Genomic DNA, 27,285 nt, shown 5'->3' with positions numbered 1-27,285 from the left:
ATTCCATGTCACCTTGTGTTATTTTGTACTACTGGAAACGCCATCATTTTAAATGGTTTTATATACATGTGTAATGTAATTGAGATATGATTGCTCTGAGAATAATAATATCTCATTTCCTACACTATGCATTTAAATGCTCAACTATTATATGGCGTTAACATTAAAGGCTATAGTCCTCCACCCTTTTCTGTCTTTATGTCAGCATTATGTGTGTTTTGTGGTGTAATGCTTTCTTTTACTATTTGGTGTCTCATTATATCACAACTGTTTATCTTAATAAGCTACAAATGTAAATGTACTATTTGTTTTTTTGATAAATTTAAAATATATCACATATTCATTATGCTCTCAAAAGACAAACAACTCAATATTGAAATGAAATTTAGCTCCTAAAAGTCCTTTTTTATTATATTAAATCACCAAATATTTACAGATTACTGTCATTGTGCCAAGCATTGTGTTATACCTGGGGTTGAGAGAAATAAAATAGTGATAAAAAGATAAGATATAAGATTCTTCTGATGAGAAACCACAATCACTAGGGGTAAAAAATGACACCCATAATGAATAAATAAAAGGTAATAATGTTGTAATAAAGTTAGAAACAAAATGCTGTGGCAGTGCAGAGGAACATGACTATCATTGCTTGTGAACAGAATTTCTTCACAAGAAAAAATGGATAAATGAATATTTCTAGGATTTGTAAACATAATAAAGAGTTCCAATGTTTTCATTTGTCTGTAGAATCACAACTGTTAGAAATATTAATTCATACAGGAATGTTGTATTAGTAAATGGAATACAGTGATGGACAATGCTGTTGGTGATGTGATTTTCTAAAATGGTGATACTTCTGGATAAAATTGTGAACAAATCAATTATAATGTTTCCTTAATATGCATATTACTTGCATTTTTGAAAAAAAGTGTTTATTAAAGTCATGCAAAATACTTTGCATTTGTTAGGCTCTAAGCTCACATAACTATAAGTAGAATTTTTACCTTCTGGAATATTTGTATAGGACATTTGAAAGTTGTATCTGACTTTTCTCTGCTTCGCAGTACATCTACCATCCCTGGTTTCAAAAACCAAATACCATCAGTGCTTTTCCATCATTATGAAAACAAAACAATACCTCAGCAAACTTGTGAAATGCCCCCTAGGGATACTGCTGATATTTATAACCACCTCAACAAAATAATTAAAATAATAATAGAACTAATAAAATTGTCAGAAAAAAAGTAGAGAATAATGTACAAAATCTATTTCCTTTTCTTTCCTAATAGAGTGTCAGTAGAGACCATTTGATGTTGATAAATGAAGAAATAGATGTATAAAGATATTGTGTAGAATAACACCTGAGAAACTAAAACCAGAAATGATTAAGAATATATTTGCGAGAAAAATCCTTCGGAGGGAAGAAAGATGGCGGCGATATAGGCAGACGCGTCCCAGGTCTTGTCCCGGAGCAAACGGAGTAAGCAGCTGAAACTAATAACACCCACCCCGAATTGGCAAATTTACTCAGCTGGTGAGACGGCTTGCAGCCTGGAAGGGCAGACCTCCCCTGGAAAGGTTAAAAACCAGGGATCTGGGCAGGAAAGTTTGCCAGACCTGAGCCCAGAGGGTCGGAGGGAGACCGCATGGCAGACAGCCGCGTCTCTTGGGACAGACACAGACCCTGACCAGGGTAAGGAGTTCCGCGGGTTTGCTGGCGCCAGGAGATTTGAGATTTGGATTTTGTGATTGCGGAGAACTGAGACTAAAGGGGGCATCCTGAGGAACTGATCAGACCGTGCAGTGCCCATAAGAGAGGAGCGTTTCCCAGACCATGCAGTGCTGGTAAGAGGAGCGTTTCCCAGACCGGTAAGAGGAGCGTTTCCGCGGCCGGCCGGCGTTTGTCTGTTTCTTTGTTTTCACTGAACCCTGCTCATAGGACAGTTCGGATACAGACACTCACCTGTGCTGAAGAGAGGGTGAAGGTGCAGACGAGGGGAATCTGGGGAGAGGCTGAGGAAAGAGGGGGAGCCGGAGGAGGTGGCAGCGAATTGAGTGCTGAGACCCCCCTGGGCCCAGGACTGGGGCAGCCATTCCTCCAGAGGGTGGAATTCCTCCCCCCAGCCCCCCAGGCAAGGAGCACAGCCACACCCAGATTCCACCCTGTATGAGATAAAGGACTAAAACAAGCTGATTAGTCCCTGGGAGTTACCAGGGTCTGGCCTATAGAGGGATTTTCAGTCCCACCAACAACACAGAGCAGGGTAAGGATTAAAAAAGGATAGAGAAGCTGTATAGCCTCAGAGGCCAACCCAAAAACACTGCCACCCAGAGGTTGAGCCACAAACTGACTCTTAGGGGAATACAAATTAAGGCAGACTGGATCACAAATACGGCCTGCTTTAAAATCAGGACTGTGATTTACAACACGGAGGAACAGTGTAATGCAGGCAACACTCTCCTAAATACCTGGCAGGACCAAGGCGAACCAGGCTGAAGAGTAGAAGAACCGAAAGACCATCACTACTGCAAATTTTTTCTTTTTCTTTTTCTTTTTAATTTTTTCACCTTTTTACTAAGAAACCAATTTTTTTTTTCTCTTTTTCTTCTTTTTCCATCACCTGATTTTACCCTTTCAATTACCACATTTTTATTTTTAACCAGTATTATTACTCCTACCATTTTACCATTTTTTAAAGTGCCATTTTATTTTCTCTTTATTTTCTTTTGGGATTAGTGTTCTCCATTCTATTTTCATCGTTCCTTTAGCATTAATTTTCCCTATCTCAATTCCACCTCTTTGCTAAAACCCTCTTCCTTACTTTTCCCCTTTTGGTGTCCTGTTTCTCTTACCCTATTCCTGCTCCAGACTTTCCCAATTCCCTCTTTTTACCCCCTGTCTAATTCCACCCTACTTATATATCCTATTTCCAATCTTCTGCTCTAAATCCTTATACACCTATTCTTTATCCTTCTTCACTTTCCAACCATTTTTTTTTTCTCTCTTATCTTTCTATTGTTTTCTTGATTGTTGAATATATTGGGCTTTTTTTTTTTTTTAATTTGTTTGTTTGTTTTGTTTTGTGTTTTTTCTTCTTTTTTAGGACTGGTTGTGAGGTTGTTTTTCTTTTTCTTTTTCTTTTTCTTTTTTTTTCTGCTGGTTTTTCCCTTCCCTCCCCCACCCCACCCCAGCTATTTTTGTGCTTCTGTCTTCCCTTACCCCTCTGGATATTATTGGTGGTTTGTAGTTTGCATTCATCTCCAGGGATCTGTTGCTGGAATTTGTTGAGATTAGTGGCAGTTCTATTGGAGTTTGCTCCTCATACGGGGAGTCTCTTCCCCACTTCTACTTCATTCTCTTTTTTCGCTCTCTTTTTTCCCCCCTCTTTTTTCCCAATTCTATTTTTGCACTCCTTTTTTGTTTGTTTTTTTCTTATTTTTCTTTTCTGTTCTCTCTTTTATCTTCTTCTCTTCTTTCTCCCTTATCCCCTAATTCTCTTAATTCGGGTGGTCACCTTTATTTGGAGTTATTAATATTGTGAATATACTTGTGTTCAGTGCCTGGTACGTTGTGCCTTGCTCTGTTGTATTTTGTGCCTTTAAATCAACGCAGCAGATCCAAGCAACAGCAGCCCCCTGATCACCGCAGCCTCCTGATCACCACAGCCTCCTGATCACCACACCCTCTGTCTGTGGAACAGCAACTGTACGTGAAGCCTCCCCCCACCAGCCAGAAGAGCCAACACAGCTGTGAACAACACCCACCAGAGGAGCTGCTGCCAACTGGAAAGCAGCTGCTACCGCAACCGTCTGAGCAGCAACCACAACCCAAGGAGCCCCTGCCACCCAGGGAGCAGCCACTGAACACCTCAACATCTACATATGTCAGCGAGATCAAACATGGGTAGGCAAAGAAACCCCCAAAGGAAAGAAAAGGAGGACTCGCCAGAAAAGCAGCTAAGTGAGACAGAGATATGCAACATGACGGAAAAAGAATTCAGAATAAGGTTCCTAGAGTACATGCACCACATGTTCAAGAAGCAAGAAGAAACAGATGAAAAACTCAACTACTTATGCAAGAAGCTAGAAGAAACAGATGAAAAAATCAACAACTTAAGTAAGTCCCAAGAAGAAATGAAGAGTGACATAGCTTCAATAAAAAACTCCATTGAAAGTATCAACAGTAGACTGGGAGAAGCGGAGGACCGAATTAGTGAATTAGAAGACAAGGAAGCAAAACACACTCAAACTGTACGGCAAATGGAGAAAAAAATTAAAAGACAGGAGGAGAGCCTAAGGGAGCTTTGGGACAACATGAAACGAAACAACATACGAATAATAGGGGTGCCAGAACAACAGAAAGATGAACATGGATTAGAAAACCTATTCGAAGAAATAATATCAGAAAACTTCCCTGAGGTGGGGAAGAAAAAAGTCACACAAGCCCAGAGAGTCCCAAACAAGGTGAACCCGAAAAGACCCACACCAAGACACATCATAATTACCATGGCAAATGTTCAGGATAAAGAGAGAATCTTACAGGCTGCAAGAGAGAGACGGAAAGTAACATACAAGGGATCTCCCATTAGATTATCAAATGATTTCTCAACAGAAACACATCAGGCCAGAAAAGAATGGACGGAAATCTACAAAGTGATGCAAAGCAAAGGACTGAATCCAAGAATACTCTATCCAGCAAGGCTATCATTCAAAATTGAAGGGGAAATAAGAAGCTTCACAGACAAAAAAGGGCTAAGGGAGTTTATCACCACCAAGCCAGCCATGCAAGAAATGCTAAAGGGACTGGTGTAAAAAGAAGAAATATCAAGCTCAGAAAGAAAACAGCCACACACACACACACAAAAAGAAATGGCTACAAACAAATACCTTTCAATAATAACTTTAAATGTAAATGGACTAAATGCTCCAACCAAAAGACATCGAGTGGCTGAATGGATAAAAAAACATGACCCATACATCTGCTGTCTACAAGAGACCCACCTCATTAGAAGGGACTCACACAGACTGAAAGTGAAGGGATGGAAAAATATCTTTCACGCAAATGGAAAGGAAAAGAAAGCTGGGGTAGCAATACTTATATCTGACAAAGTACATCTCAAAGTGAAGGCCATAACCAGAGATAAGGAAGGCCACTTCATAATACTAAAGGGATCAATACAACAAGAAGATATAACCCTGGTAAACATATATGCACCCAATGCAGGAGCACCCACATACATAAGAAAACTTCTGGAAGATATCAGGGGAGAGATCGACAACAATACAATCATAGTAGGGGACTTTAATACACCACTGACATCACTGGATAAATCCGCTAGACAAAAACTCAGCAAAGAAACAGCAATCCTAAATGACTCACTAGATCAGATGGACTTAATTGACATCTTCAGAACACTTCACCCCACAGCTGCGGAATATACATTCCTCTCAGGTGCTCATGGGACATATTCAAAAATAGACCACATATTGGGTCACAAGCAAAGTCTCCACAAATTCAAGAAGATTGAAATCATAAAAAGCTTCTTCACAGACCACGATGGCATAATGTTAGAAATAAACTACAATAAAAACAACCCAAAATACTCAAACACTTGGAAGCTGAATAGCATGTTATTAAATATTGATTGGGTTACCGATGACATCAAAGAAGAAATTAAAAACATCCTGGACACTAATGACAATGAAAACACAACAATCCAAAACCTCTGGGACACAATGAAAGCAGTCCTGAGAGGGAAGTTTATAGCTCTACAGGCCTATCTCAAAAAACAAGAAAAAATGGTAGTCAATCATCTAACTCTACAACTCAAAGAATTAGAAAGAGAGCAACAAGAAAACCCCAGAGTGAGCAGAAGGAAGGAGATAATAAAGATTAGAGCAGAAATCAATGAAATAGAGACCAAAAAAACAATACAGAAAATCAATGAAACCAAGAGCTGGTTCTTTGAAAGGATAAACAAGATTGACAAACCCCTAGCCAGGCTCACCAAGAAGCAAAGAGAGAGGTCCCAAATAAACCAAATCAGAAATGATAGAGGCGAAATAACAACAGACCCCACAGAAATACAAATGATTGTTAAACAATACTACGAGCAACTCTACTCCAACAAACTGGACAACCTGGAGGAAATGGACAAATTCCTAGAAAAATACAACATTCCAAAACTCAATCAGGAAGAATCTAAAAACCTCAATAGGCCAATAACTATGGAAGAAATTGAAGCAGTCATCAGAAAGCTTCCAGCAAACAAAAGCCCAGGGCCAGACGGCTTCACAGGGGAGTTCTACCAAACATTCAAGGAAGAACTAAAACCTACCCTCCTCAGACTACTACAAAAAATTCAAGAGGAAGGAACGCTTCCAAGCTCATTCTATGAAGCCAGCATCACCCTAATACCAAAACCAGGTAAAGACATCACAATGAAAGAGAATTACAGGCCAATATCCCTCATGAACATAGATGCCAAAATCCTCAACAAAATCTTAGCAAATCGGATCCAGCAGTACATCAGAAGGATCATACACCATGACCAAGTAGGATTCATCCCAGAGATGCAAGGATGGTACAACATCCGTAAATCAATAAATGTGATACATCACATAAACAAATTGAAAGAAAAAAACCACATGGTCATATCAATTGATGCAGAAAAAGCATTCGACAAAATCCAACACCCATTTTTGATAAAAACTCTCAGAAAGGTGGGAATAGAAGGATCATACCTCAACATAATAAAAGCCATATATGACAGGCCCACTGCCAACATCATACTCAATGGACAAAAACTAACACCATTTCCCCTAAGAACAGGAACAAGACAGGGATGCCCACTCTCACCACTCCTGTTCAACATAGTACTGGAAGTATTAGCCATTGCAATTAGGCAAGAAGAAGGAATAAAAGGCATCCAAATTGGAAAAGAGGAAGTAAAACTGTCCTTATTTGCAGATGACATGATATTATACATACAAAACCCTAGAGACTCCATCAAAAAGCTACTAGACTTAATACATGAATTTGGCAATGTAGCAGGATACAAAATTAACCCCAAGAAATCTGAGGCATTTCTATACACCAACAGTGAACTTTCAGAAAGGGAGATCAGAAAAACAATCCCATTTACCATCGCACCAAAAAAATTAAGATACCTAGGAATAAACTTAACTAAAGAGGTTAAAGACCTCTACTCAGAAAACTACAGGACGTTGAAAAAAGAGATAGAGGAAGACATAAACAGATGGAAGAACATACCATGTTCTTGGATTGGTAGAATCAACATCATTAAAATGTCCATACTACCCAAAGCAATCTATACATTCAACGCACTTCCCATTAAAATACCAATGGCCTTCTTCAAAGATCTAGAACGAACTCTCCAAAAATTCATCTGGAATAAAAAAAGACCCCGAATAGCTGCAACGATCCTGAGAAAGAACAAAGTAGGTGGGATCTCAATGCCAGATATCAAGCTGTATTACAAAGCCACTGTTCTCAAAACTGCCTGGTACTGGCACAAGAACAGACATATAGATCAGTGGAATAGAATAGAGAGTCCAGAAATTAGCCCGAACCAATATGCTCAATTAATTTTTGACAAAGGAGGCATGAACATACAATGGAGCCAAGATAGTCTCTTCAATAAATGGTGTTGGGAAAATTGGACAGACATATGCAAGAAAATGAAACTAGACCACCAACTTACACCATACACAAGAATAAACTCTAAATGGATAAAGGACTTAAATGTACGACAGGAAACCATAAAAATTCTAGAAGAATACAAAGGCAACAAAATCTCAGACATATGCCAAAACAATTTCTTCACTGATACAGCTCCTAGGGCAGTTGAAACTAAAGAGAAACTGAACAAATGGGACTACATCAAAATAAAAAGCTTCTGCACAGCAAAAGAAACCATCAACAAAACAACAAGAAAACCCACCTCGTGGGAAAACATATTTGCCAACGTCATATCGGATAAGGGCTTAATCTCCAAAATTTATAGGGAACTCATACAACTTAACAAAAAGAAGATAAACAATCCAATCAAAAAATGGGCAAAGGATCTAAATAGACACCTTTCAAAAGAGGACATTCAGAAAGCCAAGAGACATATGAAAACATGCTCAAAGTCACTAATCATCCGAGAGATGCAAATCAAAACAACAATGAGGTACCATCTCACACCTGTCAGAATGGCCATCATCAACAAATCAACAAACGACAAGTGCTGGAGAGGATGTGGAGAAAAAGGAACACTTGTGCACTGCTGGTGGGAATGCAGACTGGTGCAGCCACTATGGAAGGCAGTATGGAGGTTCCTCAAAAAATTGGAAATGGAACTCCCATTTGACCCTGTGATCCCACTACTAGGAATATATCCCAAGAAACCAGAAACACCTATCAGAAAGGATATATGCACCCAGATGTTCATAGCAGCACAATTCACCATAGCTAAGATCTGGAAACAGCCTAAGTGCCCATCAGTAGATGAATGGATTAGAAAACTGTGGTACATCTACACGATGGAATACTATGCTGCTGTTAAAAAGAAGGAACTCCTACCATTTGCAACATCATGGATGGAACTGGAGAGCATTATGCTAAGTGAAACAAGCCAGTCAATGAAGGAAAAATACCACATGATCTCACTCATTCATGGATAATAAAGACCATTACAAACTTTTGAACAATAATAGATACAGAGGCAGAGCTGCCTCAAACTGATTGTCAAACTGCAGTGGGAAGGCCAGAGAGAGTTGGGGGGCAGGAGGGAGGGGAGTAAGAGATCAACCGAAGGACTTGTATGCATGCATATAAGCATAACTAATGGACATAAGACACTGGGGGGTAAGGGAGGGTAGTGGTTTGTCAAGGGCGGGGGGGGGGAAAAAGGATACTTATGTAATACCCTTTGTAATACTTTAAGAGGAAAATAAAAAAAAAAAAAAAAAAAAAAAAAAAAAAAAAAAGAATATATTTGCATCTAGGAAATAAAAAGGGTTGGAGGGGTATGAGCCATAGGATAATTTTACTTTTAAATACACACACAGGATCAATTTTGTGACACGAAAATTATTCTTGCTCTTTTACTTTTAAACATGTACAAATAATGTTTAATTGGGTATAATTCACATGTAATAAAATGTAGCAATTTTAACTGTACAATTTAATGAGTTTGGCAAATATATAACAAATACTGTCTATAATATACACCAGTGTAACCTTCACCACCATCACACACACACACACACACACACACACATACACACACACACACTCTCATATTTTTTGTTAAGATGTCCAGTTCTTCAAACAACATTTGTTTTATTATTTATTTATTCAATTCTCACCCGAGAATATTTTTTCCCATTGATTTTTAGAGAGAGTGAAAGGGAGAAGGAGAGAGAGAGAGAGAGAGAGAGAGAGAGAGAGAGAGAGAGAAACACTGATGTGAGAGAGACACATTTATTGGTTGCCCCCCACATACCCCCAACCAGGGCCGGGAGCTTTCAACTAAGGTACGTGCCCTTGACCAGAATCAAACCAGGGACCCTTCCGTCCGCACGCCGATGCTCTATCTACTGAGCTAGACTGGCTAGGGCAAAACAGCATTTGTTTTAAAGACCATTCTTTCCATATTAAATTCCCATTGTACTTTTATGGAAGCTTAATTCTCCATATGTACGTGATGTGTGTGGATGTATTTCTGCACTCTCTATTCTGATCCATTGATTTCTGTGGTTATCTGATATTCATATTACTCATGTCTTGGTTACTGTTAGTTTAAAGTAAGTTGTTATCATGCAATGTAAGTTCTCCAACTTTTTCTTATTTTTTCTTATTTTTCAAAATTATATTCGACTAGAGGCCCAGTGCACAAAAATTTGTGCCCTCGGGAGGGTCCCACAACCCAGCCTGTGCCCTCTTGCAGTCTGGGACCCCTTGGGGAATGACCACCTGCTGGATTAGGCCTGTTCCCCGGGGGATTGGGCCTAAGCTGGCATTCAGACATCCCTCTGGCAGCCCGGAAGCCTTCAGGGGATGTCCACTTGCCAGCGGGGAGCAGGCCTAGCTGCAGTCGGATATCCTTAGGGTGCTGAGGAGGCAGGAGAGGCTCCCACCACCACTGCTGTACTGGCAGCCATCAGCCTGGCTTGTGGCTGAGCAGAGCTCACCCTGTGGGAGCACCCTGACCACCAGGGGGCATCTCCCACATTGAGCGTCTGCCCCCTTGTGGTCAGTGTGTGTCATAGTGACCAGTGATTCCCAGTTGCTCTGCTGTTAGGGTGAATTTTCATATTACCCTTTTATTATATAGGATAGAGGCCTGGTGCATGGGTGGGGGCCGGCTGGTTTGCCCTGAAGAGTGTCCCGGATCAGCGTGGGGGTCCCGCTGGGGTGCCTGGCCAGCCTGGGTGAGGGGCTGAGGGCCGTTTTCAACTGGTCACACCCCCTTCAGGGAGGGGGGTCCTGCTAGGGTGCCTGGCCAGCCTGGGTGAGTGGCTGATGGCTGTTTGCAGGCTGGCCACAGCCCCTTCAGGGTAGGGGTCACTGCTGGGGTGCCTAGACAGCCTGGGTGAGGGGCTGATGGCTGTTTGCAGGCTGGCCACAGCCCCTTCAGGGTGGGAGTCCCTGCTGGGGTGCCTGGCCAGCCTGAGTGAGGGGCTGATGGCTGTTTGCAGGCTGGCCAAGCCCTTCAGCAGGGTCCCTCACCCCATGAGGGTGTGGCCATCCTGGGTGAGTGGCTGATGGCTGTTTGCAGGCTGGCCACAGCCCCCAGCCACCCAAGCTCCCATTGAAGGCTGGCTGGAAGCAGGTATCTGGGATTTATTTAGCTTCTGTAATTGAAACTTTGTTGTCTTTTGCAGAGGCTACAGCTGGCCAGAGCAGGCAGGAAGCTTGACTTCCCCCATCGCCAGGGCAACCAAGCCTCTTGCTTGCTCCAGCTCCGTGGCTGCCAGCCGCCATCTTGGTTGGGTTAATTTGCATATAGTCGCTCTGATTGGCTGGTGGGCATGGCTTGGGTGTAGTGAAGTTACAGTCAATTAGCATCTTTGTCTTTTATTAGTGTAGATATTCCAGGTCTTTTGAGCTTCCATATATTCTATATGGAAATTCCATAAATTTTATGATCAACTTGTTGACTTCTACAAAAAATGCTAAGATTTGATTGGGATTGCATTTAATCTAGAGATGAATTTTTGGAAAGTTGTCACCTTAGCAATAATGAATTTTCTAATTCATGAACACGATATACCTTGTCATTTAATTGGGTCTTCCTTAATATATATCAGCAATGTCTGTTAGTTTTCAGTATAAAGTTTTTATACATAATTGGTTACATTGAAGGCTGAATATTTCGTGTTTTGTGATGCTATTTTAATGATATTGTATTTCAAATTTCATTTATCAAGTGTTCATGGTTAGTATACTAGGTGTACCAGTTAATAATGCGGATTATTCTCAATAGATGAAATTACACATATGTTGAAGAAATAAATATATGTGATTTGATATGTATGCTATCTTGTATTGACAGCAAGCTTCAAAACTTCATATGTCAAATTTGCTGAAGGTGTTAACATCGTAGATATTTTTACGCTTAAAAATGTCGAATTTTGTGCCAAAAAAAGAGCATTTGTGGGAAGTTTTAATTCATTGCTTTATTTTGAAGAAAAAGTTATCGTATACTTCAGGAAGCTTATGGTGAACATGCTGCATCCAAAGATACTTGTGAACACTGGTTTAAACTATTGAAGAGTGATGGTTTCAATGTGAGAAGCAAAGAACTTCCAGGTCAACCAAAAAAGTTTGATGACCAACAATTACGAGCATTATTGGATGAAGATGTGTGTCAAGCTCAAAAATAACTTGCAGAAAGATTAAACGTTGCTCCGCAAACAATTTCTGAACATTTACAAGCACTGGGAAAGATTTTAAAGGAAGGAAAATGGGTGCCACATCAACTGAACGAAAGACAAATGGAAAACCTAAAAGTCATCAGTAAAATGTTGCTTCAACAGCACAAAAGAAAGTCTTTTTTGCATCAAATTGTGACTGGCGATGAAAAGTGGACTTATTTTGAGAATCCCAAATGCACAAAATCATGGGTTGATCCAGGTCAACCATCAACATCAACTGCAAGGCCAAATCACTCCTGAAAGAAGACAATGCTCTGCATTTGGTGGGATCAGGAAGGTGTGATCCCACCAAATGAGCTTCAAAAACCATGTGAAACCGTTAATACTGATTGCTACCGACAACAAATAATCAATTTGAACCAAGGTTTGATCGTAAAACAACCAGAATGGGCCAGAACACATGGCAAAGTAATTTTGCTTCATGATAACGCACCATCACACACTTCAAAACCAGTTAAAGACACGTTAAAAAATCTTGCCAGGGAAGTATTAACCCACCCACCGTATTCACCAGACCTTCTCCTTCAGATTACCACTTGTTCTGATGGATGGCACATGCACTTTCTGAGCAGCACTTCAAAACGTACAAAAAAGTGGAAAATTGGGTCTTTGAATGGTTTGCCTCAAAATAAGAAAAGTTCTATTGGGACGGTATCCACAAATTACCTGAAAGATGGGGGAAATGTGTAGCTAGCGATGGACATTACTTTAAAGAAAGCGCTTTTGATGTTTCTCTTGAAATTATCTTGTTTTCTTGGATTACAAAATACGACATTATTAACCAGTACCCCTGGTATTTCAGGAATCTCTAGTTAATGCCCTGGGTTTCAACATGGATTCTCCACTCAGGATGGTTGCAGTTTGGAAAGAGTTGAGTCTGCAACGTCCCAGTTATTTTTTTATTTGGTCTCATGGAGTTTCACTCTACAAGACTTAGTATTCAGCCAAAGTCTTAAGCAGACCTTTGTAGATTTTTGTTGCTCTGATTCTCTATAGCTTTCTCCTCCTCAATGCCCTGACTTTCAAATTTAAGTTTCTTCAGCCTCTCAAAACTCTTCATTACAGTATTATCAAGTCAGAAAACTACCCTATTGTGCTTTGAAACCCTCTCCCTGCACTATCTTTCGGAAACTGTCACTAATCTGAAACCTAGGACTATCATGAGGCTCCCTCATTTATTTCCCTTCTCTTAGCCATCACAGTTGGGTACTGCTTGTCATCTATGTCAGAAAATTGTTGCTTCAGATACAGTATTGGTCCAGTTTTCTAGTTGTTTAGGGTGGGGGTTGTCATATTAGCAACTGCTTTCCTTCCATAATTCCTATGAGGACCTTCAGGAGTTTCCTGGGAGAGTTTATAAATCCTGTTGCAGACATCTACCCCTCCACTTACACATGCATGCATACCCTTCAGTGTGGCGGATGAGAGAAAGGTAGGTATAACTGCTGAAATAGGGTTCAAAGCAGATTTCAAAGTTTTGATGACATTGTAGTCAATCCCTTTCCATTCCTGCAGCCCCTGACAATCACTAACTTTTAAAAATGCCTATAATTTTGCCTTTTAAAATGTCATATTAATAGATTATAAAGGTTGTATGTAGCCTTTTGAGTTTGGCATTTAGTAGAATGCATGTGAAATGCATGCATGTTGCTGTGTATCAGTTATCTGTTCCTTTTTACTGCTGATTCATATTCCATTGTATAGATGTACCAGAGATGGTTTATATACTCACCAGTTGAAACCATTGGGATTGTTTCCAGTTTTTAGGTGATTATGGATAAAGCTGCTATAAGCATTCATGTATGTGTTTTATTTTTTTGTGTGTGAACATATGTTTTCATATATCATGGATAAATACATAAGAGTGGAATTCCTGGGTTGTATGTTGTGTATATTTAATTTTATAACAAAGTGTCAAACTATTTTTTAAAGTGGTTGTGTCATTTTTCATTTCTACCTGAAATGCATGAAAGTTTTCATTGCATCATCATCCCTTCTTGGTTTAGTCAGTTTCTTTGATTTTAGTCTTTTAATAGGTGTAAGGTAATCTTATTGTGGTTTCAACTTACATTTCCCTATTGATTACTGAGGTTGAGCATCTTATCATGAACTTAATTGACACCCATATATCTGCTTTAATGAAGTGTCTGATAAAATCTTTTATGTATTATCCCCAAATTAAAGTAATTAACAATATATTAGTGACAAGTTATATATATTATTATTATTAAATAATTAATATAATTTAATGAACTTTTTTGGATTTCGGTAGTTATACTAGATATTTTTCATATAATTCTCAGTAAAATGTTGGAACATGGTTTCCTCTTCCTTTTTTTTTAATGAATGAGAGAAACTGAGGCTAAAGGGATTAAATTGATTGCTTTGCATCACAGAGAATTAGTATGTAGTACAGATGAGATTTGAGCCTGTATCTTTCTAGTTTCAAAATGCATTCTCTTTGTACTCTACTGCAATATGTAGTTAATTTCTTGTTGCTGGTATTAACACAAAAGGACAGGGGAGGGGGCAAATTAATGATAAAAACCTAATTAGACTTCTATTACTAAATGCATTTTTATTTCTGTTTAACATGGGCCAATTTTTTTAAAAAATAGGCAATGATTTGGGAAAGGACGATGCCATCGGAGGGAATGTGAACAAATATATGGTGCTTCCAACTGGATACTGTGGACAGCCCAAGAAAGGACATCTTGTCTTTGATGCTTGCTTTGAGAGTGGTGAGTGTATTAAAGGCCTTTGCTTTTGATCTTGTCTGGTGAGGGGTTTTTTAGAATCTATTCCCACCTAAATGTGATTCAGTCCATTTAATATTTCACCAGAATGAAACAAGCTGTCAGAGGAAAATCAATTTTGATGGGATTAACTTGGAAATACTTAAAATGAGATGCAATGTTTTGTTGCTATAAATTATTAGAAATATACAGGTAATAATGGTGAACATTTGTATAGTATCTTATATATAAAGTACTTACCTAGATCTTATTTGTCTGGGATAGAACTAATATAATTTGACTGACTATATGGTAAATCAATTATTGAATATTTATTATATCTGGTTTTATATGACATTCTCACTGAACTTAATCATTGTGAGACAGGAGGCTTTTCTGTAAAGAAATGATGACAGAACAGATTCTATTGAACACAAACAAAACAGCAAAAGTAATAATCCATCATAATCAATAAATGCTTGTGGGTATCCTAAATGGGGAGATCAGGACTTGATTGTGAATTCCCATCCAGTAGGTATTTGATCTTTTTAAAATTTTTATGCCCTGAACCTCATATTCTACTATGAATAGCAAACAGTATGTATTCAGAATATGTTGAAAATATTAATGAGAAAAGTAACATAATTTCATTTTTAAAATAATTAATTTTATTGATTTCAGAGAGGAATGGAGAGGGAGAGGGAGAAAGAGATAGAAATATCAATGATGTGAGAGAATCATTGATTGACTGCCTCCTGCATGCCCCACACTGGGAAACGAGTCTGCAGTCCAGGCATATGCCCTGGCCAGGAATCCAACCGTGACCTCCTGGTTCTTAGGTTGACACTCAACCACTGAGCCATGCTGATGCTGGCTGGGCATTTTTGTTTTTGAATAGTGTGCGTGTGTGTGTGTGTGTGTGTGTGTGTGTGTGTGTGTGTGTTTATGTGAAGGGATATGCCAGCTCTTTGAATCCTATGAACATCTGTTTTTTATACCAACTATTGAAAACTTGTTTATCCAGAGTTTTGCTCTTAGTTTACTCCATGTTGTCTTAGTTTGCTAGGGCTACCATAACAAGGAGCCACAAACTGAGTGTCTTAAACAACAGAAATTTATTGTCTCACAGTTCTGAGATCAAGGTGTTGTCAGGCTTGGTTCATTCTAAGGGTTTTTGGAAAGAATCTGTTCTATGCCTCTTCTCTAGTTTCTGGTGGTTTGCTAGCGATTTCTGTTGTTCTTTGGTTTGTAAAAGCATCACCTTAATTTATGTCTTCATTTTCACATGGTGTTCTCTCTATGTGTATGTCTGCCTCTAAATACTCGCCCCATTTTTTTTTATAAGGACACCAGCCATATTGGATTAGGGCTCACACTAATGACCCCATTTTAATTTGATTACTTCTGTAGAGACCTTTTCTCATAGTAAGGTCTCATTATGAGGTTCTGGGGAGTTAGGATTGAAACATATGAAGTTTTCTGTGGACACAATTCAACTCATAACACAGAATTGTAGTGTTGTCCTTCCAGTCAGATATGAGCACTGTCTACACTGTTAGGAACAATGTTTCCTACTTTTTTTGAATCTAGTATTATTATCTTATCCAGGAATTCACTTGGTGCCTAGAAAATACTTTTTGAATTCTTTTTACTTTAGGTTAAGGCAGTGGTTCTCAACCTTCTGGCCCTTTAAATATAGTTCCTCATGTTGTGACCCAACCATAAAATTATTTTCGTTGCTACTTCATAACTGCAATGTTGCTACTGTTATGAATCGTAATGTAAATATCTGATATGCAGGATGGTCTTAGGCGACCCCTGTGAAAGGGTCGTTCAACCGTCAAAGGGGTTGTGACCCACAGGTTGAGAACCGCTGGGTTAAGGTGTGATGGGTTTTTACAATAATTCTATGAGTAGGAATTATTTTATACCTACAGAATGAAATAATCCAGATTCATTTTCTAGAACACCTTTTCCTTCACTATACTCATCTTTTTCCATCCCTTCCCGAAAAGCTCAGTACAAGAAATTGCCCATCTGACCACAAAGTAACTAAGTGAATAATGCATATTTCTTCCCAAATGTATGAACAGTTGGTTATATCAACTGGATTTGTCCTAGCAGTGCATCAGTATTGCAGTATAGTAGAGTGGCTAAGTGACACCCTCTGGAATTAGGCTGCAGTTCAAATCCTGACTTGAATCCTGGGTCACCGTTTCCTCATTTGTAATGGTGAATGATGCCTACCTTATATCTTAATTGAAGAAAAATAAATATATATTTCATTGTTTAAAAAAATTAAGCCCATTTCACTAAAATATATACAGAATAATAAAATATTTAAAATAGATAAATGAGGAGATCTCTTAAAGGGGAAATAGCAAAAGAAAATTCAGCTGGATGAGTACGTAAAATGTATGCTATGAGACCCATAAATTTGCTATAGAGAGGTTACAAGTTTAACTGTGACTTTTCTGGCAGCCAGTTAATAAGATAAAAATAAATCAGGTACTGAAATCTGGTAGAAACCCTTCCTAATGAGCTTCCCAAAGCATATACTGAAATATGATGAATAGCATCCTCGACAGTATCCCTGTGGTCTCTACAACGGTATGTTTCATAGAGATGTATTTTGTAACATCCTTCAATGTAGTATGAGGGCATAATGCTAAAGGGCATTTTAGTGAAAGCAATTCAGTTACCACTTGAAACAATTTGTTTGATATATGCAGCCTTCATTTTATCTATCTGTTTATTTATTTTTCCTTTTTATTGAATTTATTGGGGTGAGACTGGTTAATTCAAGGATTAATTTGAGATTATTTAAAACAGGAAAGTCAGAGGGCTTTTATATTATGTGCTAATTCTGAACTACTGGCTGTGGTTTCCTGGTATGCTGTGTTGAAAGGATTCTATAAGTGTATCTGGACTTACTGGAAAGGAGTTAGGTGGTTAATAGATTCAATGAATGGGGAGTATTGACTCATAGATTAAATATGTTCCTTTCAGGTAATCCACCATAAGTTTTTTTCTCCGTTTGGAGTTGTTGGATTTGTGAAGTGCCTAGTACATTTCCTGGCCCTGAGTTAGTGGATAATTAATGTTTTTCTTATGAGAAATGAAATCTGCAGGTCAAATATGAACTTTCCTATGAATCCCTGATCTGGTTTTTTTCCATATACACCTCCCTATAAGTATATTTCCCTTGAGAAAACAGCCATACCACTCTAATTTTATTTCCCTAGAGATATTTTTTAAAAAAAATATATTTTTATTGATTTTTTACAGAGAGGAAGGGAGAGAGATAGAGAGTTCGAAACATCGATGAGAGAGAAACATCGATCAGCTGCCTCCTGCACATCTCCTACTGGAAATGTGCCTGAAACCAAGGTACATGCCCTTGACCGGAATCGAACCTGGGACCCTTCAGTCCACAGGCCGACGCTCTGTCCACTGAGCCAAACCGGTTTTGGCAGAGATATTTGAGACTTTTTATAATTTTTAAAAACTTCTTTTGTTCTCTTCTATTAGTAACCAGCTTCAGGACAGAATATGAGTCTGATTAATCCCTGTTCTTTCACAGAACCAAGCAGAGTGCTTACAAAATTAAGCACTACATTAATACTGTATTTATTTATTCAATGAAGTAATTTGAGCAACAGAAAGATGGGGAGAGATTAACTTTCCAATAGCTTTGATGAAGAAGTTATATTTAATTGCTGCTTATTTCCTAATCCACCAACTTCTCTGAAGTTTTTATACCTTTGCAGATACTGTTTTCTTTACCTGGTAAAATGTTAATTAAGACTCAGTCCAGCATTTCTTCCTTTGAGAAACAGTACATCTCAGGCAAGTTTGGCTATCTGTATCTCTGTATTTACAACCACCTCTTAAGCTATTTTCTGATAGCCCTTATTGCATTGCAGTCATTTAATTGTGTTTCTTTTTCCTTATCACTAAAAGTGCCTTGAATTCAGGGATGGTTTCTTATTAATTTTTTCTCCCAGCACCTAGTATACTATCAGTCATTTAATAAGGAACTTGATAAATATATGAATAAATGAGGGATGACAGAGAATGAACAAAATAATCTTCATAAAGTGAAATTTTAAGATTGATAAAAATATTTTATATTTATATAAAAAATTAACAGCAAAAAGAATATTAAGGAAAAAACAATAAAAATTATCACTTATTTATTGCTTGCCAGATACTATCATAAGTGACATATACATAGCTTATCTCATTTAATACTCACAAAACCTTCTGAGGTGTTAAATCTCTCTCTATAGGTTTGGAAACTGATGCTCAGAAATGTAAATCTCTTTACCTTAAAGTGCATGACTGACAAATGGTGTAGCTGAATATGAAACTGAGAATTTTCTAGCTCCAAAGGCCATACTTTTAACCATTATCTATATATATAAAAGCCTAAGCGACCAAATGATCGAATGACTGGTCAACTGGTCGCTATGATGCGCACTGACCACGAGGGGGCAGACGCTCAACGCAGAAGCTGCCCCCTGGTGGTCAGTGTGCTCTGACAGCGGGAGCACCGCTTAGCTGACTGACTGGTGCCAGACGCCAGGCTCATGGCTGGCAAGTGCAGCTGCGGTGGCCCAAGCCTCTCCTGCCTCCACGGCAGTGCTACCACACAGCAGCAGTGGCAGGCACAGTGGGGCCAGGATGAGCGTCAGCGGCGTGGCATCCGCCTGGACTTGGACTCTTCCCCGGCCGCCTGCCGCTTCCTGCACTACTACATCCCTAAGGGAATGTCGGACTGCTGGCTTTGGCCCGATCCCCGCCGGCCAGATTGGGCAGAAACCAGCAGTCCAACATCCCCCGAGGGGTCCTGGATTGCAAGAGGGGGTGGGCCAGGCTGAGTGACCCTGAGATATTTAATATGTTGTTTAAATTTCTGTTGAAAGCAGAAGGGTCAGTGAAATAAAGTTATGGGTCAGTGTTTGCATACTATTTCAAAAAAATGGAAATAAAAAATTAAAACTTTTAATTCCTCCAATGGAATTTACTATTTCACTTGTGTATTCTGTAAAAATTAACATTATGTTTCCTTTTGATAGAAATTATCTTCATTCATGGCACAGTATGAAAATGTGTCAAGACTACATTAGAAATCAGGGTTTTTAGCTTAACGTCTTACCTAAACTTTTCTTTGTTTAGATATCTACATGGACTTAATGAGGAATAATTGGCAAATATAAATGTATATATTTAAAGTATACAATGTGATGATTTCATATACATATATACATAATAGGGCAAAAGTATGTTTACAGTTGTGAGTACATAAAACAGAGTTTATTGTATTGTTATTAATTATTGTATTATTTTCATACAAACAACTGTAAACCTGCTGTTGTCTCACACTGTATCTATATATATAAAAGCCAAGTGACCTGAACAGTGAAACAACTGGAATGACCAGAATGACAGGTTGCTATGACATGCACTACAGCGGCCAACCACCTGGATGGGGGCCCCGATTGGCCCCCCAACTTCCCACGGCCCCTCCCCCTGATTGGCCCGCCCCTGGCTGGCCCCCCCAACCCCAATCAGCAGTGGGGTCAGCCGGTCAACCTTCCGTGGCCCCTCCCCCTAGCTGGCCCGGCCCTGATTAGCCCTCATGTGGGTGGGTGGGCCAAACCCCACCTGTGCATGAATTCATGCACCAGGCCTCTAGTTATAGAATAATTACCAAGATCAAGATATTAACACATCCTTCACCTCACATAGTTAATTAACATAGTTAACTTTTTCACATGTGTGGTGAGTGCTTAAGATCTACTCAGCAACTTTCAAGTATACAATACCATATTAGGAACTATAGTCACCATGCTGTTCAACAAGTCCTCACTTAACTTGTCAGTAGGTCTGTGATTTGAAGCAAAAAGACGTAAATGAATTTTACCATAGGTTAATTGATATAAACAGCAACTAAATTCCTATAGCATCTCATCAGAATTATATCAAAGCTATAATACCCAAATCACAGGTTTCGATTTCAGATAGACTTGGGTTGATATACAAACTTTGGTACTTACTGGTAAGTCATGCTGATGATATCACTTAAAGTTTATTCATCTACAAAACTAGGACAATAAATAATTATTATTGAATCATTATGTAAATTAGGGATAATATATAAAATAGACATAGCACAATATCAGCCAATCAATTTTAGGTAGTAATTCTGGCACAAACCTCTCTCTGGTTCATCTTCCACAATGCCTCCAAAGCTAAAATGGAAATCATCTGATCATATTATTTTATTGCTTAAAATTATTCATTGCTCACTGTTGTCCTCAGGACAAAATCCAAACATTTTATTTTAACAATGTCAGTAACATAAGATCTGATACAAATTTCCTTCTTACTAATACTATCACTTCATTCCAGAACATGCCATCTTACAAGGCCATTATCTCTTTTAGAGAAAAAAATTGCACATTTATGAGCAAAAGCATTGCTTTGAAACATAAAGGAATGTTTCACTATGTCTAGAACTTCTATTGGAGAAATATTGGTAGCTGTGAAACTATAGGTGAATAATTTAATTCTATTTGTTTCTGATTCATAAGTGAAACAAAGCTGAACTTTTAAAGTGGTGTTTCTATTTAAAATTTTTTTTTTTACCTCTGCCCTGGCTGGGGTGGCTCAGTTGGTTTGGAGTCATCCAGTGCACCAAAAGGTTTCTGGTTCAATTCCCAATCAGGGCAAATGCCTGGGTTGCCAGCTCCACTCCTGGTAGGGGGCATGCAGGAGGTATTGATGGATGTTCCACTCTCACATTGATGTCTCTCTCTTCTCCCTTCCTCTCTCTCTAAAAAATCAATAAATTATCTTCAAAATAATAAAAATTATTTCTGACCTTTTTACTGAATTATATCTAATATACATGGTATGGTTATGTATCTCCTTGGATTTTTTTCCCTTTCCTATTTCCTCTACCTCCAATTTGAGGAAGAAGTAGAATATTTCATTCCCAAATAACTTTGATGACTTTTCCCACAATAGAATTTTTGAACCTAAGAACTGTGTTTAATGAAATCCTGCTCTCCAACTGCTCTTTCAAATCAACTCAGACACTGCTTTGAAGGGGACTTCGAGTACACAGGAATCATCTTATTATGCTTTAGTAGTGACAGAACTGCAAAACAAGGGGACACATCACTTAATTAAACGTGGTCGATTGAGTTTGGTTATAGACCTCATCTTTCCAATGAAGATTTAAGGTACTACTTGAATGATTACAGTATACTAGTTTAAAAACTGACATACTAGTAAGTATGTATTTTTTTAAATAAATCTTTATTGTTCAGATTATTACAGTTGTTCCTCTTTTTTCCCCCCATAGCTCCCCTCCACCCAGTTCCCACCCCACCCTCTGCCCTTACCCCCTCCCCCAATGTCCTCATCCATAGGTGTACAATTTTTGTCCAGTCTCTTCCCACATCCCCCACACCCCTTCCCCCCCCGAGAATTGTCAGTCCATTCCCTTTCTATGCCCCTGATTCTATTATATTCAACAGTTTACTTTGTTCATTAGATTTTTTATTCACTTGATTTTTAGATTCACTTGATAGATATGTATTTGTTGTTCATAATTTTTATCTTTACCTTTTTCTTCTTCTACCTCTTCTTAAAGAATACCTTTCAGCATTTCATATAATACTGGTTTGGTGGTGATGAACTCCTTTAGCTTTTTCTTATCTGTGAAGCTCTTTATCTGACCTTCAATTCTGAATGATAGCTTTGCTGGATAAAGTACTCTTGGTTGTAGGTTCTTGCTATTTATCACTTTGAATATTTCTTGCCACTCCCTCCTGGCCTGCATAGTTTCTGTTGAGAAATCAGCTGGCAGTCGTATGGGTACTCCTTTGTAGGTAACTGACTTTTTTTCTCTTGCTGCTTTTAAGATTCTCTCTTTGTCTTTTGCCCTTGGCATTTTAATTATGATGTGTCTTGGTGTGGTCCTCTTTGGATTCCTTTTGTTTGGGGTTTTCTGTGCTTCCTGAACTTGTAAGTCTATTTCTTTCACCAGGTAGGGGAAGTTTTCTGTCATTATTTCTTCAAATAGGTTTTCAATATCTTGCTCTCTCTCTTCTTCTGGCACCCCCATAATTCAGATGTTGGTACGCTTGAAGTTGTCCCAGAGGCTCCTTACACTATCTTCATATTTTTGGATTCTTTTTTCTTTTTGCTTTTCCAGTTGGGTATTTTTTGCTTCTTCGTATTTCAAATCTTTGACTTGATTCTTGGGATCCTCTTGTCTGCTGTTGGATCTCTGTATATTATTCTTTATTTCAGTCAGTGTATGCTTAATTTCTAGTTGGTCCTTTTTCCTATTCTCCAGGGTCTCACTAAATTTATCCGTGGTTTCTAGAAAATTTTTGAAAAACCATAAAAGTGTGGTTTTGAACTCTATATCCAGTAGTTTGCTTTCCTCCATTTCTGTCATTTGTGATCTGTTTCTTTGTTTCTGCATTTTGGCTGCTTCCCCGTGTTGATAGAGTGGCTTTGTGTTCTAGGTGTCCTATAGGGCCCAGTGGCTAAGCCTCCCCAATTACCTGAGGTGGACACTCTTTGTGCACCCCTTTGTGGGCTTTGTGCACAGTCTTGTTGTAGTTAAGCCTTGATTTTTGTAGGTATCACTGGGAGGAATTGACCTCCAGGCCAATTGGCTGTGAGAATCAGCTGTGTCTACGGTGGGAGAACTTCTGTGCTGAAGACACCCTTATGAGGCAAGACTTGCTTCAGTGGGGCTTTGGTGCTCACTGAATCTGCCCCCTGAGTGTGTCCCTTATGGATCTGAGGAGTTGTAATCTGGATGGTCCCAGTCTGACCACTGGGTACACAGGCTCTTGGATCTCTAAGGAGGTGCTAATTTAGCCTCTGCCTGAGGCTACCCAGCAGGATCTATGAAGAGATCTGCAGATTCCCCTTCCTTGTTTGGGGTTTGGAGGTGCCCAGATGAGGCCCAGCTGTGAAGCAATGCAAGCTGCTGTGGTGCCTTGAGCCTTCTTTTGGATGTTCTGGGTCTCTCTGACCCAGCTGCAGTTTGTTAGGTAATTTTAGATTGCAAAGGGCCAGCCCATTCATATGCAAAAGCCTCTGCGCACAGCTTGGGTGGGGCGGGGTCTCAGGGAGTCAGCAGGGTGGAGCAAGCAGCTATGGCTGCTCCTCAGTCCTACCCTAAGAAGCCCCCCGTCTCATTGTCCCAGTAATCGCTGCAAGCACCTCTGAGAGAAAGCCGCCCTCGAGTTCCGACCGATGCCAGACAGTCCAGTCTCTCCCCATATGAGTATAAGTCCCCAGAGACTCGCCCGGAACTGGAGTTCAGAGCAGTCAGGAGCTTGAGACTTCCTCCCGATTGAAAAAGACATGTCCTCCGTTGCCTCAGTACCTCTGCACTTTACTTCTGCACCTCCTCTAAGTCTCAATGTGCTTTTCTCTTTCCTTCTAGTTGTAGAATTTCCACTCAGCCAACCTTTCTGTGGTTCTGGATGATGTCTGTTTTGTCTCTTAGTTGTAGTTTTGAAGTGGTTGTTGGAGGCAGCAATTTCCGGTGTTTACCTATGCCGCCATCTTGGTTTCTCCCCAGTAAGTATGTATTTTTTAAAGTGATGACCAAATGACACATTTTCAATTAGCATTTGCTTTTAATTTTTTGTTATTACTGCTTTACATTTGCAAATAAAAATATTTACATTATATTAATTAGCAAAACTAGAATGTTGTCTGTGTTGTCTGTGTTTTATTCTCCATAAGATAGTCATACTTTGATAGTATACTCCAAGAATTGAAAAATCCATACAAACTGTGAGTTGTCATACAGCTGTAAAATGGACTTGTCTTCTGAAGTGTGGAAATATCTTGTGGAAATCACCTGTTTGCAGTTAGTTTCATTCCTCATTATTTCCCCTTCTCTGCATTGCAGGGGACCACCCCACACCTTGAAATTGTACTTCCAAGGTCCCTTAACATCTGGATTCTGGCTAGATTCAGCTAATAGGAGGCTCTAGGACAGTGGTTTTCAACCTTCTGGCCCTTTAAATACAGTTCCTCATGTTGTGACCCAACCATAAAATTATTTTCGTTGCTACTTCGTAACTGTAATATTGCTACTGTTATGAATCGTAATGTAAATATCTGATATGCAGGATGGTCTTAGGCAACCCCTGTGAAAGGGTTGTTTGACTGCCAAAGGGGTCACAACCCACAGGTTGAGAACTGCTGCTCTAGAAGGAGATTGAAGGTCAGGAAGAAGGGAGAAGCCTGGGTATTTTTCATCCTTTCCATTTTGGGCAGCACCTTCTGCAGTAGCCTCATGTCCTTCATGGTTTTGTCAGACAGCCCCAACTTTGTTTTTTATGAAAAATATATTTTATTGATGTTTTACAGAGAGGAAGGGAGAGGGATAGAGAGTTAGAAAAATCAATGAATGAGAAACATCGATCAGCTGCCTCCTGCACACCCCCTACTGGGGATGTGGCAGCAACCAAGGTACATGCCCTTGACCCGAATCGAACCTGGGACCCTTCAGTCCGCAGGCTGATGCTCTATCCACTGAGCCAAACGGTTAGGGCAGACAGCTCCAACTTTGTTGGATTGCCCTGGTTTCCAGAATATTGTGGCCTGCTGCCTTTGCTTTTCTACCCATGAGTGCAGTAGAGATTTCCTGCTGTTGTTAATCTCTGTGTCACCCCACTCACACTTGTTTGAGCTTTCAGCTCTCTCAACACTTTGCAAATAGTTTCCTGTAATATGTTCCTTTTATTGAATTATCTGGCATGGGCTCTTTATTGACTTATCCCTGATTGATTCACGTCTCAATGTTTATGGCAAGAATCCTTGCTCGGTGATTCCTTAAAGTTCCTGTCAATGATGAGGCTGGATCTTCAACTCACCACCTGCTGATTCTCATAGCTCAGGGCCAGAGTGGTTGGCATGATTTGCTGAATCTTTGGGGAAGCTCTGTTTTAATGGTCAGCGTTAACACTACTGGCTTTAAGTGTTGCCAATCTAATAATTTCTTGATCTGAGTCATGCTTAATTATTTGATGCCACCTTGGTAAGTGAGTTGTACTCTTGACCGGATTTTTACATTTTATAATAGAGCTTATGTGTGCAGTCTGAAGGGTTGCCCAGATTTTTCTTTTTTTTTTCTTGGGGGGGGGGGGGGTGGGTATCTGATTTATAATTCAAATATAAACCATAATTATGTGGAAACTAGGAGCTCAGGGTGCGAATTTGCGTGGCGCTGCCCACCCTCGAGTTGCCTCCGGCTGGTCCCACCTTCTCCCACCTCCCTGCTTCCGCCCCATCTCCCTGCTTCCCTGCTCCTGCCTCCCCACTTCCCTGCTCCCACCTCTCCACTTCCCTGCTCCTGCCTCTCCGCTTCCGCCCTGTCTCCCATCTCCAGAGCAATGCCCGAGGCGCATGCAGGCCGCCTCCTGATAATAGGAGTTAATAAAGAGTTAATATGCTAATGGTCCAGTCGTGACATGTTATGGTGTCCTGGCTAATTTGCATATTCCTCTTTACATCTATAGATATTATCATGTTGTGACAAAATATTTTTGGCCCTCTGCTGAGATTGTGTCCTATGGCCTACACTGAAGTCATTAGACATTTGTTTGGTTTTGAGAATGTATCCATCTGATTTCACTTACTTTGTGAGCTTGCACTTTATTTTGGGAAATTGTTATTTATTTTAAAATTCTTGTTTTCTTTCAGACAGGGCTGAGCTTTTGAATAACTGAGTGAAAGTGTCCCCCTACTCTTTTTTTGTTTGCTATGGAAAATAAGAAGCTATAAGCATTGTAATTAAAGAGGTAGTTCTATAGAGCAGAAGGAATTAAGTCTTAGCTCAATCATCATTACTGCTGTACCTTGAGCAGGTCATTTAAACATGGAGCTCAGGACATCTTTATAATAGGTATAACAATACTCGCAATACAGGGTTGTTGTGTGGATTAGAATTACCACTTGTCTAGCAGATAGTCAGTGGTCAGTACTAAAGTGTGAAGGAATCCCAAGGAGGGAGGTGATTCATTTTTGTGTGTATGGATGGGGTGGGGTAGGGTGAGTGTAGAAGACCACCAAGAAAGACTTTATAGAGGAGATAATATAGGAACTGCACCTTAATTCTCTTCCTGGAATGTTTTCCAGACAGCATGGTTTTCTCCCTCACTTCAGTTATTTATTAAAATGTTACCTTCTCAGTGAGGCCTGACTTAACCTGTATAACATTTCAGCTCTTTTCCCCTGACATTTCCTAATCCCTTATATGCTTTATTTTTTTCTTCTTAGCACTTACCACTAACATTATATACATTTTACCTATTTATTTGTATTTTAATTTATTGTCTGTGTCCTTAACTAGAATATGAACTCTGCAAAGGTGGAATTTTTCTTTTATTCCCTGATGCTCAGAACAATACCTGACATAGAATAAGTGCTCAATAAATATTTATTGAAAGAATTAGTGTGAGAACGAATAGAAATGTACCAGATGGAATTAGTTATACATACATTTATTGTATTTTTATAACTATTGACCTCAAATTCTAGGATGCAAAAT

General features: G+C 39.3%; 1 protein-coding gene across 1 annotated transcript in view; it reads left to right on the top strand.

Annotated features, from left to right (window-relative positions):
• AGBL4 (AGBL carboxypeptidase 4) overlaps positions 1-27,285 on the top strand; it is a 987,573-nt gene that overhangs the window by 50,359 nt on the left and 909,929 nt on the right. Inside the window, exon 2 of the mRNA XM_070405080.1 lies at positions 14,565-14,687. Coding sequence (XP_070261181.1) covers positions 14,565-14,687 — 123 coding nt within the window. The remainder of the gene's footprint in view (positions 1-14,564; positions 14,688-27,285) is intronic.

This window comes from Myotis yumanensis, unplaced genomic scaffold, assembly GCF_028538775.1.
Source record: "Myotis yumanensis isolate MYYU_CA2020_CCGP unplaced genomic scaffold, mMyoYum1.0.hap1 SCAF_2, whole genome shotgun sequence".
In the NCBI taxonomy this organism is placed as follows: domain Eukaryota; kingdom Metazoa; phylum Chordata; class Mammalia; order Chiroptera; family Vespertilionidae; genus Myotis; species Myotis yumanensis.
The sequence above is the reverse complement of the archived record's forward strand: the minus strand, read 5'-3'. Positions and strand labels throughout refer to the sequence as shown.